The sequence below is a fragment of the Hypanus sabinus genome, chromosome 5 (genome assembly GCF_030144855.1).
Source record: "Hypanus sabinus isolate sHypSab1 chromosome 5, sHypSab1.hap1, whole genome shotgun sequence".
Classification (NCBI taxonomy): domain Eukaryota; kingdom Metazoa; phylum Chordata; class Chondrichthyes; order Myliobatiformes; family Dasyatidae; genus Hypanus; species Hypanus sabinus.
Genome location: NC_082710.1, coordinates 124403045 through 124419085, shown reverse-complemented (window position 1 = coordinate 124419085; position 16041 = coordinate 124403045). Strand labels below are relative to the sequence as shown.

The window sequence follows — 16041 nt, the reverse complement described above, 5'->3', positions numbered from 1 at the left end:
TCTTTTGTATTATCCCCAAGAATATCTGCCACTGCTGATCCACTGGTCTATAATTTCCTGGGCTATTTCTACTCACTTTCTTGAAAAATGGAACAACATCTGCAACCCTCCAATCCTCTTGAAATGCCCTCGTCCCCATCGATGATGTAAAGATCATCGCCGGAGACTTAGCAATCTCCTCCCTCGCCTCCCAGAGTAGCTCGGTACATCACGTCAGGTCCCAATAGTTGGATGTGGATTGAGAGCCCTAGTCTGACACAGCAACTACAGGTAAACCATGTAATTAAAAAAGCATGCTGTACTAGTAATCTGGCTGTCTCTTTGGCCAAGGTGAGCTTAGGTAAAAGAATGATGTGTACAGACATGGAGAAACAATCAACTACTGTGAGAATGGTGGTATTACCATCTGATGGTGGAAGACCAGTGACAAAATCCAGGGCAATGTGGGACCAGGTTTTCTTGGGGATAGACAGAGGTTGTAACAGGCCAGCAGGTGACTGGTTAGAGTTCTTGCCTTGAGCATAGACCAAGCATGCTGAGACAAAGTTGCAGATGTCTTCTCCCATGGAGGGCCACCAGGACCACCAACTGATGAAGGCCTGAGTATGCTTGGTTCCAGGGTGACAGGATAACCAGGAAGAATGACCCCACTGTGATACATGTGTGTGGACAGAGCTGGAAACATAAAACACTGTTAGTGGTACTGTGCCTTCCGGGTTCCAACCGCTGGAGTTGGCTAGGGTCTGGAACTCTATGTAAGTCTGGGCCACAAGATCAGCTACATTAGCAAAAAGCAACTCCACTGCCCTGTACACAGAGTCCAGCTGGTTCTGGTGTCTCCCCAGTAACATTCCTTGTTGTTCCAGGGCAGCTCTCAGACAACTGGCATCTACTGGATTCATTATGGGCAGATTGTACTGTCAGGGCACTGGAGCAGAGATCTAGTTGCAGAACCAGTACTGTGCACACAGTGGTATTAATTGAGTAACAAATCCCAAGGTGCAAACAATGTCAGCATCAAAGTTCAGACAGAGATCAAAACACCCAGAGAAATCCAAAAACCAGAATCAGGAAACAGACAGAGTACAGATACAAATGCCAGACAGGCTCAGGAAAATTCACTCACAAAATCTGACAACAAGCAGGTGAAAACACAGGACTGAAATACACTGAGCAATAAACAGAGAGGCAGATGATAGGTGGAGCACAATGAGACACAGGTGGCAACAATACAGGTAATAATGAGAAACAGATGAGAGATGGAGTACTCAGTAATACAGGGGCCGGAGTGGAGCAGGAGCAGGGACAGGAGCACATGGCAATACAATACCACAGACTGACAGCTAAAGGGAAATACACAAAAAGACAAAGTTCAACTGGAGGTACTGACGCATCCCCACCTCTTTTGCCTCCCTCCCTGTTCTTTCTGAAACATCTAAAGCCTGGCACTCAAAGTAGCCATTCCTACCCCTGAGCCATCCAAGTCATCATAGCTCCAAGTATTGATCCAGGCCCTAATCTCATCCACTTTGTTGATAATACTCCTTGCATTAAAATAGACACATCTCAAACCATCGGTCTGAGCACATCCCTTCTCTATCACCTGCCTATCCTCCTTCTCACGCTTTCTCCATTTGTGAGCCAACTGCCTCTTCCTCTGTCTCTTCAGTTCAATTCCCAACCTCCAACAATCCTAGTTTAAACTCTCTCCAGTAGCCTTAGCAAACCTCCCTGCCAGAATATTGGTCCCCCTAGGATTCAAATACAACCTGTCCTTTTTGTACAGGTCACTCCAGCCCCAAAAGAGGTCCCAATGATCTAGAAATCTGAATCCCTGCCCCCTGCTCCAATCCCTCAGCCACGCATTTATCCTCCACCTCACTCTATTCCTATTTTCACTGTCACATGACACAAACAGTAATCCCAAGATTATTACTTTTGTGGTTCTGCTTCTCAACTCGCTGTAGTCTATTTTCAGGACTTCCTCCCTTTTCCGGCTATGTTATTGGTACCAATATGTACCACGACCTCTGGCTGTTCACCTTTCCACTTCAGGATATCCTGGACACGATCAGAAACATCCTGGATCCTGGCACCTGGCAGGCAAACTACCATCCATGCTTTTTTCCTACCTCCACAGAATTGCCTGTCATAGAGTCACCTATCACTGTTGCCATCCTCTTCCTTTCCCTACCCTTCTAAGTCACAGGGCCAGACTCTGTTCCAGGGGCGCAGCCACTGTTGCTTCCCCCATGTAGGCCATTTTTCCCCCCAATAAGTACTCAGACAGGAGTACTTATTGTTAAGGGGTACAGACACAGGGGTGCTCTCTAGCCTGACTCCTGCCCTTCCCTCTCCTGACTGTTACCCACTTACCTGTCTCCCGAGGTCCTGGTGGGACTACCTGCTTATAGCTCCTCTCTATCGCTTCCTCACTCTCCCTGACCAGATGAAGGTCATCAAATTGCATCTCCAGTTCCCTAATTAGGTCGCTAAGGAGCTGCAGCTGGACACTCCTGGTGCAGATATGGCCATCCGGGAGGCTGGGAGTCTCCCAGACTTCCCACATCTGACACTGAGCACATAACACCAGCCTCACACACACTCTTCCTGTTTGTGTTCTACCCAGATAACCTACCTCGCCTTTACCCGTTACGCCTAAGCCCTGTTGAGTGAAAGCCTTCCTACTCTGTCCCCCTGTACTCCAGCACCCGCTATAAAAAGTTGTCTCCTTCTAAACACTTCTCGCTGTTCTCATTGGCTGACATCCACACACTTGCACAGTCATGCCCCGATCAAACCTCTGAAGAAATAACCATCTCCTTTTAAACTCTTCTTGCTTTTAAATTCTTCTCACTTTTGTTGAGGAGGACATCTTTTATTCTTTTAAATATGGGAAAATAGAGGGCTAACTGAATCTCTCTTCATCTGAAAGATCAACCATGCAGGACCAGACTTGCCAAGACTTACTTCATTCATTGTTGAATTCATACGCTGTGTGTGTGGGCACAGGTTTTGCAGTGAGCTAAACAATTCCTCTAAATTCACCCAAGATGGAAGCTTTCTTTCAGGGTTTTCAATGAGAATTTTCTTTAATGAAAATGTGGGGAGTTAAATAAAACACACGCCAGAACATACTAATACTCTTGATTATTCTCACAGCAGGTGTAAACCAAGTACTGTTATATAACACTCATACAGTGCAAACAAGAGTAAACATGTGGTACAAAGGTAAGCTTAAATATAATAATTTCTTCAAAATGTATCTACTAAATGTTTACCAATATTATCAAAAACTTGACTTACAAATATTGCTGTTTCAAAAGTAAGCAGAGTGCATGGAAACAAATGTCTTTCCACCATTTGCTTCAAATCAGAATAAAAAACTACCGGTGCAGGAAATGCTATAAAAATTGCTTACATACAGGAAATGATTTTCATGCAAAATGAACTGCATCTCTAAAAGCCAGAACATATTGTGTAACAAATATCTCTTTTATGGACAGGGACCAAAATTGTACATAATCACATGGTCCTCATATGGTCCTCATAATCACATGGTCCCATAAGGATCCTATACAACCTTCATTATACAATTTTACATAATTTGTCAAATCCTCTTTGAAAGAATGCCAGTGGGACAGAGCCGGTCTGCCACGAGTAACTCTTTCCTTCCTCCCCCCTTCTCATAATTCTCGTTATCCCTTTCTGACAGTGATGACATTAGGCTTAATGGCTGCACACGCTGAGCTAATGTGTAGCATGGACGCTTCTGTTAGTACGTACACACCCCAGCACAATGGCATTCTTTGACGTGCCCTGTTTGTTATAGCTTCCAGTTTCAGGGAAGGGACCTGACTGACTTGTGGGGGAGAAGGAAGAAATTGTGTGAGGCTGACCCGTACTTTCACAACCCGCTTATCTTTTACCTTCGCACTTGGCTGCTGAAATCAGCAGGCCAGGTAACATCTATGGAAGAGAGTGAACAGTCAACACTTTGGCTCAAAATGTTGACTGTTTACTCTTTTCCATGGCTGCTGCCTGGCCTGCAGGGTTCCTCCAGCATTTTGTGCGTGTTACTTTGGATTTTCCTATGTTGCTGAATATGCTTGCTAGCTTTCAGTGATGTACTAAGTACAAAGGCACTTCCATCCTTTTGAATATCAATACCTCATCAAAAAAAATTACTTAGTATCTATTTTTTTCTCTAGCCAAGTGGGCAGCCTGACATTTTTTCTGCATTCCACTCCAGCCATCAGGTTGTTACCTGCTCGATTAGACTCCCCATACACTTACAATGCCTCTTTGCATCCTCATTATTAACCACAATTTCAGATTATCAGAGTATATGGAAATAAGTTATTTATGATCTTCTCAGTCAGCTCATTGACACAAATTGTCAATACTTGGGTAGAAACACAAATCCCTCTTAAGGATCCAGTTAGACGTACACTCTGTATTTTTATTTGTCCTGTAAATATTAGTTGAAATGAATGTATTTCCATAGCTTTCTGTATGTTGACATTAATCACCAACTCCTGAATGCATTTTTTTATTGAAAGCCTTCTGAAAATCTAAATACATGTACAGGAATCTGAAGACACACACTCAACGATTCAGCAACAGCTTGTGCCACTCTGCCATCAGATTTCTGAACAGACGTTAAACCCATGATCCCTAGCTCACTACTTTCTGCTTGCACTACTTATTTAATTTAACAATTTTGTATATATAGTTATTGTAATTCATAGTTTTTATTATCTATTGCAATGTACTGCTGCCGCATAACATCAAATTTCATAGCATATGCCAGTGATATTGAACCTGATTTTGATACCATCACACTGTTCCAATGAAGTTTGCCAGCCTGTGAACTAGCAGCATTGGCACTGTTTATTGAGATGAATGATCCCAAATTCGAATCTGGCCGGCCCCTTGCACGTTTTCCATCTGTGCTAGGTTGAGCGTCGAGTTAACGTCTCAGCCTCGAAAGAAACTGTTAAATGCTATGGGAACAACAAAAATGACACCTGATGTGCCACAAGGCCTGAAAAGGAACAACAATGAAGCAACATGTAAGCTCAGGGAGAAAAACATATCATGTGTGATGCACCATCAATAACTCACACTGAGACGTAAGGCGAGATATCGGCTTTTATTGACTGGAAGAAGGAACCAGGAGTGAGTGTCTATCATACAATGTCTTGGAGACTGAGGCCGAGCGTCAGGCCGCAGATCTCCTTTATACAGGGGCCTGTGGGAGGAGCCACAGGAGCAGTCAGCAGGGGCGTGTCCCGACAGGCACATAGTTCACCACATTCACCCCCCCTTCGTTTGAAAAAGTCTTCATGTGGCGAAGTTTCTTACAAGTCAAGTCTATCAGGTGGTCGAATCTGTCGCTGCGATCTACGTAGCACCGGCTGTGACCGCATAGATGCCGGCAACATCGGTGATTGCACAGGGGACGGGGGTTGCGCGTGTTCTTGCCCACTAGGCGCCGGTGATCCCTCATGCATGTGCGAGGCGCCTGGTATAAATGCGTATGAAACGCCCGGTATACAAGTGTCGTGAGGAGTCTGTGTAGGGCCTGGTGAGCATGGTGTCACCTCTGGTGCAGGGTTCATAGTTACCGGAGAGCCTTCAGCGTTGTGGTCTGCTGCACCTGCGGGTGCCAGGTCGCGGATGGAGACCGTGTCCTCCCGCCCATCAGGTAAGACCACGTAAGCATACTGGGGGTTCGCATGTAGAAGGTGAACCCTCTCCACCAGCGGGGAGTATTTATTGCTCCTCACATGTTTCCGGAGCAGCACTGGCCCCGGGGACGTCAGCCAAACTGGTAGGGTGGTCCCAGTGACAGACTTCCTGGGAAAAGAGAATAGGCATTCGTGAGGGGTGGCATTGGAGGACGTACATAACAGAGAGCGGATAGAGTGCAGTGCCTCAGGGAGGACCTCCTGCCATCGAGAGACCGGCAACCCTTTTGACTTAAGGGCTAAAAGTGTGGCCTTCCACACTGTGGCATTCTCCCGCTCCACCTGGCCATTACCCCGGGGATTATAACTCGTGGTCCGACTGGTAGCAATGCCCCTAGCTAGCAAGTACTGGCGCAGCTCCTCACTCATAAAGGAGGACCCTCTATCACTGTGGATATAGCAGGGATACCCGAACAGAGTGAAGAGCTGGCGCAGGGCTTTTATGACGGACGTGGCAGTGGTGTCGGGGCAGGGGATGGCAAAGGGGAACCGTGAGAACTCGTCGATAACACTGAGAAAATAGACATTGCGGTCAGTGGAGGGAAGGGGCCCTTAAAGTCAACACTCAGGCGTTCAAAAGGGTGGGTGGCCTTGACAAGTTGTGCCGTGTCAGGACAGTAGAAGTGCGGTTTGCACTCAGCGCAAATTTGGCAGTCCCTGGTCATCGTCCTGATGTCCTCCAGGGAGTATGGCAGGTTCCGAGCTTTCACAAAATGGTAAAATCGGGTGACCCCCGGATGGCAAAGTTGTGCATGAAGGGCGTACAGCTGGTCGAGCTGTGAGCTAGCACATGTTCCCCGGGATAGGGCATCAGGGGGCTCATTGAGTCTGCCAGGCCGGTACAGGATATCATAGGTGTAGGTGGAGAGTTCTATCCTCCACCGCAAAATCTTATCATTTTTGATCTTGCCCCGCTGTTGGTTGCTGAACAGGAACGCAACCGAGCGCTGGTCGGTCAGCACGGTGAACCTTTTGCCAGCAAGATAGTGCCTCCAGTGCCTAACAGCCTCCACTATGGCCTGGGCTTCTTTCTCCACCGCGGAGTGCCGAATTTCGGAGCCTTGGAGGGTGCGAGAAAAGAATGCTACTGGTCTGCCTTTCTGATTGAGGGCAGCAGCCAGAGCGAAATCGAAGGCATCACACTCCATTTGGAAGGGAGCGGTCTCGTCCACTGCATGCATCGTAGCTTTGGCAATGTCCGCTTTAATGCAGTTGAAGGCCGCGCAGGCCTCAGCAGAGAGGGGAAACGAGGTAGACTTGACCAGGGGGCGAGCCTTGTCTGCGTAATGGGGGACCCATTGGGCGTAATAGGAAAACAAGCCCAGGCACCGTCTGAGGGCTCTGAGGGTGGTGGGAAGAGGGAGCTCTAAGAGGGGGCACATACGTTCGGGATCAGGGCCAATAACCCCGTTTTCCACGACATACCCAAGTATAGCAAGGCGGGTGGTACCAAACACACACTTGTCCCTGTTATAAGTAAGGTTCAGAGCTGCGGGCACTTGGAGAAATCGTTGGAGGTTGGCGTCGTGATCTGGCCTGTCGTGACCACAGATGATGATGTTATCCAGATAGGGAAATGTGGCCTGCAGTTGGTACTGGTCCACCATCCGGTCCATTTCCCTCTGGAAGACAGAGACACCATTCGTGACACCGAAAGGGACGCGCAGAAAGTGATAGAGCCTGCCGCCCGCCTCGATGGTGGTGTAGGGGCGGTCCTCTGGGCAGATGGGGAGCTGGTGATAAGCGGATTTCAGATCTATTGTCGAGTACACCTTATACTGAGCAATCTGGTTGACCATATCCGCGATGCGGGGTAGGGGGTATGCGTCAAGCTGCGTAAACCTATTGATGGTTTGACTATAGTCCACCACCATCCTATCTTTCTGCCCAGTCCGAACAACAACTACCTGGGCCCTCCAAGGGCTTGAGCTTGGCTCAATGATCCCCTCCCTGAGCAGCCGCTGCACCTCCGACTGAATGAAGGCCCTGTCCCCCGCGCTGTACCTCCTGCTTTTGGTTGCCACAGGTTTACAGTCGGGGGTCAGGTTGGCGAACAGCGGTGGGGGAAGGACCTTGAGAGTGGAGAGGCTGCAAGTGTCGGTAGCGCAGCTGTCGGCCTGGTGCTGGATGGGATGTGTGTGTGCGTGTGTGTGTGTGTGGTCAGTAGCGGGGTATGTGAAGAAGTCCCACAAAACTGAGGATTCCGGACAGTGAGTGGTGGGAGGGGCCCGTCGTATGCCATAGTCACACTTTCGAGATGGCTCTGGAAGTCCAGCCCCAATAGCACAGGTGCGCACAGATTAGGCATGACCAGCAGCTCAACGTCCCGATATTCTGTGCCTTGCATCACCAGTGTCGCTACACAACCCGCCCGGATGTCTGTGGACTGAGACCCAGAAGCCAAATGGAACCTCCGACTGACCGGCCGCGTTGCGAGTCCGCAGCGTTGCACTGTGTCCGGGTGAATAAAACTCCCAGTGCTGCCCGTGTCAAACAGGCATCTAGTCCAGTGCCCCTCCACCCGGATGTCCATCATGGACCTTGCAAGCTGGTGTGGGGCGCTTTGGTCGAGGGTCACAGTGGCCAGAGTTGAATCGCCGTCGGGGTGCCCGGTCAGCATCGGAGGGCCGGGGGCGGGGCATGCTGACATCGACAAAGATGGCCGCCCACATCCGGGGTACCCGGTAAGCATCGGAGGGTCGGGGGCGGGGCGTGCTGACGTCGACAAAGATGGCCGCCCACATCCGGGCATGCAAGATGGCGGGCCCCACGTTTCACTCGCAGCGCTGCACTCCGCTCAAGGTTGAGACTTACAGACCTTGGTGAAGTGGCCCCGCTTTCCGCAGCTGGAGCAGGTCGCTTCTCGCGCTGGACAACGTTGTCGAGGATGTTTTCTTTGGCCACAGAAATAACAAAGACAAGCTTCTGACGGGCCACAGCCATGGTCAGGGTCGGGGAGCTCGTGGAATCGCGACTGGCGGCGGCGTTGGCGAATTCGCTCCTGGGAGCCGGCGGTGGCGGGGTCTGAGGAGTCCACGGAACCGGCGGGGAATTGCGCGACTGGACAGCGTCAGCGTTATGCAGCGCAGCTTCTAGAGCATTGGCCGTCTCCATCGCCGAGCTTAAGGTAAGGTCTGAGTTTTCCAGCAGCCGCTGGCGCATGTACACTGACCTCAGTCCCGTCACAAAGGCGTCTCGCACCAGCAGCTCCGCATGCTGTTCTGCCGTGAGCGTCTTGCAGTCGCAAGGTCGGACGAGTGTCTGTGGTGCTCGGAGAAACTCAGCGCACGATTCGCCAGGCTGTTGCCGGGTAGCTAAACGATGTCTCGCGTAGACGGTGTTCACCGGCCGCAGGTACTGTCTTTTGAGGGCGTCCAGTGCCCCATCGTAGGTCGGCAGGTCCCGCATAATGGAGTAAACTTTGGAGGAGACCCTCGAGAGTAGGATTCTGTGCATAACGGCGGGTTCAGTCGCACGAAGCTCCGCCAAGTACGATTGGAAGCATGCAAGCCAGTGTTCAAAAGCGAGAGCTGCGTCAGGGTCTTGAGGGTCCAAATCCAACCGGTCCGACGCAAAACAGTTTCCATGTTTTAAAACTTCCAGTCAATAAAATTGATGCACCATCAATAACTCACACTGAGACGTAAGGCAAGATATCGGCTTTTATTGACTGGAAGAAGGAACCAGGAGTGAGTGTCTATCATACAATGTCTTGGAGACTGAGGCCGAGCGTCAGGCCGCAGATCTCCTTTATACAGGAGCCTGTGGGAGGAGCCACAGGAGCAGTCAGCAGGGGCGTGTCCCGACAGGCACATAGTTCACCACAATGTGACAAGACACAACACAGCTTTCTCCACTTCACATTCTGCTCAGCACTGCCAGCACCAGGCTTCATGTGTCATTTCTGGAACTCATAGCTTTTTGTGACCATGTTTTCGTTTAATATTTTTGGTGGTAATTTTACATGTTTATCAACTTAATTTGTTTACACCTCATTTGGTTATGCCTTTTTGATATTCGCTCAAGACCCACTACTTCTACCTGCTTCTACCATTTGATTTGACTCTGAATTTGTCCCTTTTCAATTACAAACCTTCCATTTTACTCTCTCTTTAACCTCTTTATTATGTTGCTGCGTAAACTTACCCTGACCATTAATGTCCCATTTCTGATGAAATATCATTGATCTGAAGCATTAACTCTACTTCTCTCTCTCTAAAGATACTAACTTATCTGCCAAGTATCTCCTCCTTTTTCTGTTTTAACGTTTTTCTCCAACAAAAAAGTTCAAGTTCAAAGTACATTTATTATCTAAGTTTGTGTACTCTATACAACCATGAGATTTGTCTCCTTACAGGCAGCCATAAAACAAAGAAACCCAACAGAACCCATTAAGAAAAGATCATCAAACACCCAAGGTGCAGACAACAAAACAAATCGTGCAAACAATAAAAACAAACTGATAACGTTCAGAGCTGAGATTAACAAAAGCGAGTCCATAGCCGTGAAGCCAGTCATCACTGCAGCTGTTCCCGGAGCCTGCTAGTTGCAGGTCATAGCCTCGGTTCACCTCAGTGATGAGTAAACCTCCAGGAGCAGTGAGCTGAACAGCGAGCAGCAGCCTGTTCTTCACATCCGGTTCTGACACCACGATCTTTTCAATATGGCCCAGTGTTTAAAATGGCCAAAAAGCATGTCCTGACTCTCAGACTAGACCCTACCACTTCAATTCGGTCCATACCCCATCTTTTCAATTAGGCCTGATGCTTAAAACAGTCAAATCTCGGCTTGTTCCTTGCTCTCGAGCCCAGGCCTCATTACCTCAACTCTGCCTCACCTTGGTTTACCACCTTGAGTTGCCTCCAAGTCTGCTCCAGCAGCCGAACATTGCCTTGTTCCCCTCTTTCGGGCCCAGGCCCCTCTGCCTCGGATAACCCCTTATAGGCCACACCACAAACATCCTGCATCTCACCTCAAGCATGCCAGGTCATACAAGCTTTCCAAAATCTGAACTCCAAAAGGAATGTTACAGGCTATTGATTGCAGTGATTGATTTCGAGAAAAAAAGTGCGATTAATAAAGTAATTGATAATTGTTTCTGCTGCCAGCAATTCATCGTTGTGATGCACTTGCGCCATTTTAAACCAACACTACAGCTGTTAACACCAAGTAATATCAAGAGAAGGATGATAAAATGAGCCCCAAATGTCGCATGGAATAATTATCAGTACATATGTGATAGTTCTTTTTCAGGTGTCTTCAGTGGACTCAGATATGCTGCTTGAATATTTCAAAGAAAGGTAATTTTATATGATTTAAATGACCTGCTAACTGATCATCTGTGCATCCCTAGAAAGACTATTTTCATTCGATATGCATGAAAACTTGCATTGTAAATTCAATTTGCAAAAAATGCCAATATACACACAGAAGTTAGAAGCATATTTATTTTGTCAATATTTTACCTCTTGTACACATTTGTGTCACCAGCAAAATTTCGTTAAGTGGTGTGCTTTTTATTACACCCAGAACTCATTACCTGCTGTCTAGCCATCCCCAAGTCCACATACTCATGTTATTGGGAGCATTGAATAAATTGGGCAATTCTCCGCAGACTTCACTCTAGTGCACAAGTGTACTGAGGCTTGAGGCTTCCCGGGAAACAGGACCACCTTCCCAGCCTCGGCCTGAAAACCTAATTGTGTGGAGTGGGAGCAGAGCTGAGATCTGAGTGACAAGTGTGATACCTGGATATGGTCCCAGTCTCACAGGCTCCAGACGAAACACCGGCAGGACTCCAAAGGTAAGTGTGCAGCAGCAACTTGTCACCAGTGTGAGCCAATTCTGTAGGGGTTTGGGAAGCCTCTGTCTTGCATAAAGCATCAGGAGGAAGTTTGCTGAGAAGATGAGCGAGAATCAAAGCAAGCTAACACCACCAAAATTATTCACAGATGTAATTTAGAAACAAGAAGAAGTAATTTCTGCTGTTACATGGGAGTCATTGTAAGTAGTGTTTGTATTTTGTTATCTATGGGAAGTCTGTTAACCTGTTCCTCATGGATAATGAGGTCTGAAAGCACAGCAATTATTCCAATCCTGACGCTGGTACAACATGCTTACTGATGGGCAATAAATCAATGCTCCAAATTTCACTGTACCCTATTCATCTTAAAATGTAGTCAGTCACATGCACCATCTCCACATCGCTTGTTTAGGTTTCTTTATTCCTGACATTATCTTCAAAAATTATTTGTGTGTCATTTACAATCAGGAACTGTGGTGAAGTCATGTGTCACGGGTCAGAATGTGATTAGACCAAGCTGTGAGCATGCGCAGAACTGACAGAATGATTGAGAAGCTTGTGTATTAAATGTGATTGCTGTTTGCTGTTAAATGGAAGTTCTAGTGTTAATTATTCCAGAATTTGTTCTTAGTAACCCACGGTACATACAAAGAACACAACAGGAACAAGTTACTTAGTCTACATTTTCTAAATAGGTTGTTGCTTCCCTCCAGTCTCTAACACAAAACATGGCTGCTTGTCTTAACACTTGTACTGAATTCACCTGGGCCTTGTTTAAGGTCTAACTGTAACTGGCTTCAGACATCTGGTATGGATGTTCAGCCATTGAACTTAAATAAGGCTTTCCTCTCCATCAAAGCTGGCTGACGGACTAAAATGCAGACTGGTAAAAGATGAAAAATAATGTCTTGATTTTATGAGCTGTGTACATATTTAAAAAAAAATCAACCAAGAAAGAAAGCTTATTATTCAAAAATGTCCTGATTTTGAAGTGGAACCCATACAGATTTGTTTCTCGAATATTGAACACAGAATATGAAAAATTAGAGCACAGTACAGGTCCTTCAGCTCATGATGTTGTGCTGACCTTTTAATGTACTCCTGGATCATTCCAATGCTTCCCTCCCACAGAACCCTCCATTTATTCTTTCATTTAACTCTCTTAAATCTCTCAATGTATCTGCCATCCCCAGAAGTCTGTTCTACACATCTACCAGTTTCTGGGTAAAAAATCTACCCAACAACCCCCTTATTCTTTCAATCACCTTAAAATTGGTAATTTCTGCCCTGGTGAAAAAAGGTGCTAATTATCCACACTATCAACAAACTTCAGTATTTTACACACCTCTGTCAAGTCACTACTTCTTCTTTTTCAATCCAAAGAGAAAAGCCCTGGTACACTGAACTTTTTCTCATCAGGAATGCTCTCTAATCCAGGTAACATCTCAATCAGAGGGGTCTCAAACAGTTATAAAATCATTAACAATCCCAAAGTTGAAGGATCCTCACTTTGATTTGTCTGTGATTAATATTAATTATTTGAAAGCTACAAATTAGTAATTAGAACCAGAAACAGGTCTATAAGAATATTTTGAAAATAAAAAAAAATCAGATGTTGGAAATCTGAAATAAAAATAGAAGGTGGTTATGCTCCGCATGTCCAGCAACATCTGTGGAAAGAGAAACATTAATTGTTTCAGGCCTGGGATCCTTCCAGCTCTTTAGCTCTGATTAAGGGATATGCTATAGTTAGGGTGATGCACCATCAATATCTCTCAGAGACGTGAGGCGAGATATTGGCTTTTATTGACTGGAAGAAAGAACAAGCAGTAATTGACCACCATACTACATCCTGGAGACTGAGGGCCGGTCTCAGGCCTCAATCACCTTTATACCGGGGTCTGTGGGAGGAGCCACAGGAGCAGTCAGCGGGGGGGCGTGTCCAGACAGGTATATGTAGTTCACCACACAGGGAAAATGCAAGCAGGCTTGTTCTACTAAAGACTGGGTGGGTCTACAATCAGAAGTCATGGGTTAAGGTGAAAGCCAAAAAGTTTGAGGGGAACATGAGGGTAAACTTCTTCACTTGGAGAGTCATGTGAATGTGGATCGAGCTGCCAGCACATTTGTTGCACATGAAATCAATTTCAATGTTTAAGACAGGTTTTGGATTGTCATACGGATGATGTGGAGGACTATGGTCCTGGCGCAGGTCGATAGCAACAGTCAGTTTAAATGGTTTGGCATGAACGAAATGGACTTAAGGGCCTGTTTATATACTGTAATTTTCTATGACTCTATGACACTATGACTTTAAAAATAGTTCAAAAAACAATATCTATTTCTTTTTCACAGACAATGTCTTACCTGCTGTTTCCAACATTTTCAGATTTTATTGTAAAAACATTCTTTAAAACTTCCACGGGATATGGACGATTCCCCCTTGTAAGGTCAGCAGCAGAGATTTTACCACCTTTTATACAGTGATAATCATCATTTGTCTTTCTCAAGAAAATAATCCAGTCTCAAACTGCACAAATGATTTCAGCTGTTACCTTTCATAGAGATACGGTACAACAGCTTAGAAAATATTTAGCAGTATTGATTGGTGTACTACCCCATCTCGTGCAAAATAATCATGGAATTGGTCACAAAATATTTGAGCTGGTGTCTTGGAGATGAAACGTCTGAAGCCATTTACTAAGTTGGAACATTTACAGTTCTTGATGGGAAGATGCCTCCTTTAGTATAACCTCTTATACTTTGTTGTGCACCACTGTGAGAAGACATAGGAACTATACAGCAGCGATACACACTGTGGCTACTGTGCTGGGGAGGTTGTATGGGAGAGATAAATAGTTTCCAGATTCTTTGGAAAGGATGGTTAACAAATTGTGTTCCAGGAAAGATGATTGTACGTAGGTAGGTGTAAAGCATTTAGAGTAGATTTCTGTTTATGCACACAAAATTATTCAGAGTCTTTCCTGACCAGAAGCCTGGATGAACCATGAGCTCCACAGTCTGCTGAGGGGCCAGATCAGAGCCATTCAATTCTTACGGCCAAGTAAGATACAAAAGGTCAGGGTATGATCTCTGGAAAGCCACCTCACATGTTAAGTGGCAACATCGGACCAAACGTGAATCACTGAAGGATGCTTGATAGCTGTTGCAGGATTTAAATGCTATCACCTCCCACAAAGTGAAACCACTCGACATTGGTGAAAACAAGCCTTCACTGTTAGATGAGCTTGATGCCTTTTATACTCGCTTCGGCCATCAAAGCACGGAGGAAACTTCACAAACTCCCACGGCCCCTTACGGCTGTGTGATTTGAGCCTCCGAGGCTGACGTAAGACCATCCTTCAAGATGGTGAGTCCACAAAATCATCCAGCCCAGTTGGGGTACCTGGACATCTACTAAAGACCTGTGTTGATCGACTGGCTGGAGTGTTCACCGATAACTTTAACCTTGTGCTTTAGCATTCGGAGGTACTCACCCACTTCAAGCAGGCTTCAATTATATGTGTGCCCAAGAAGAACACGGTAACCTGCCTCAGTGAGTATTGTCCAGTTGCACATGTATCCACAGTGATGAAGTGTTTTGAGAGGTTGGTGATGAAACATATCAACACCTACCTGAATAGCAACTTAGGTCCAATCCAAATTGCCTACCAGCACAAAGGGTCCATGCTAAGTCACCAGCTTTTCACTTGGCATTCAATACCATTAGCCCCTCAAAATTAATCAATAAGCTTCAAGGCATTGGTCTCAATCCCTTCTTCTGCAATTTGGATCTTTGATTTCCTTACTTGCAGAGCCCAGTCAGTTCTGATTGGCAACAACGTCTCCTCCACGATCTCCATCAGCACAGGTGAACTACAAGGCTGTTGCTTTCCCTCTGTTCTACTCACTTTATCCTTTTGACTGTGAGGCTAAGCATGGCTTCAATGCCATGTTTGAATTTGCTCACAATACTACTGTCACTGGTTCAATCAAAGGTGCTGACAAGTCAGCATATTCGGGGGATACTGAAAATCTGACTGAGTGGTGCCACAACACCAACCTCTCACTCAATGTCAGCAAGACAAAAGAGCTGATTATTGGCTTCAGGAGGAGGAGACCAGAGGTCCATGAGCCAGTTCTCATCACTGACCAAAGGTGGAGAGGGTTAGCAAGTTTAAATTTCTCAGTGTTATTCTTTCAGAGGATCTGTCATGGGCCCAGAATTTATGGGCAATTGTGAAGAAAGCATGATAGCACTCCTGCTTCTGTAGAAGTTTGCAAAGATTTAGCATGACATCTAAAACTTTGAGAAGTTTCTATAGATGTGTGATGGAGAGTATACTGACTAGTTGCATTATGGCCTGGTACAGAAAAAGTAGTGCTTTAGAGTGCAAAATCCTATAAAAGATAATGGATACTGCCCAGTCCATCGTGGGTAAAGCCCTCCTCACCATTGAGCACATCTACACGGACCACTGCAGC

At 46.3% G+C, this 16041-nt stretch overlaps 1 protein-coding gene across 1 annotated transcript; it reads right to left on the bottom strand.

Annotated features, from left to right (window-relative positions):
• Window positions 1–5906: 5906 nt before the first annotated feature.
• On the bottom strand, window positions 5907–6796 carry LOC132393760 (uncharacterized; the record flags this gene model as incomplete). The annotated part of the gene is made up of 1 exon (XM_059969153.1): window positions 5907–6796. A coding segment is annotated over one exon (603 nt), but the record flags the coding sequence as incomplete, so codon positions are not given.
• Window positions 6797–16041: the final 9245 nt, after the last annotated feature.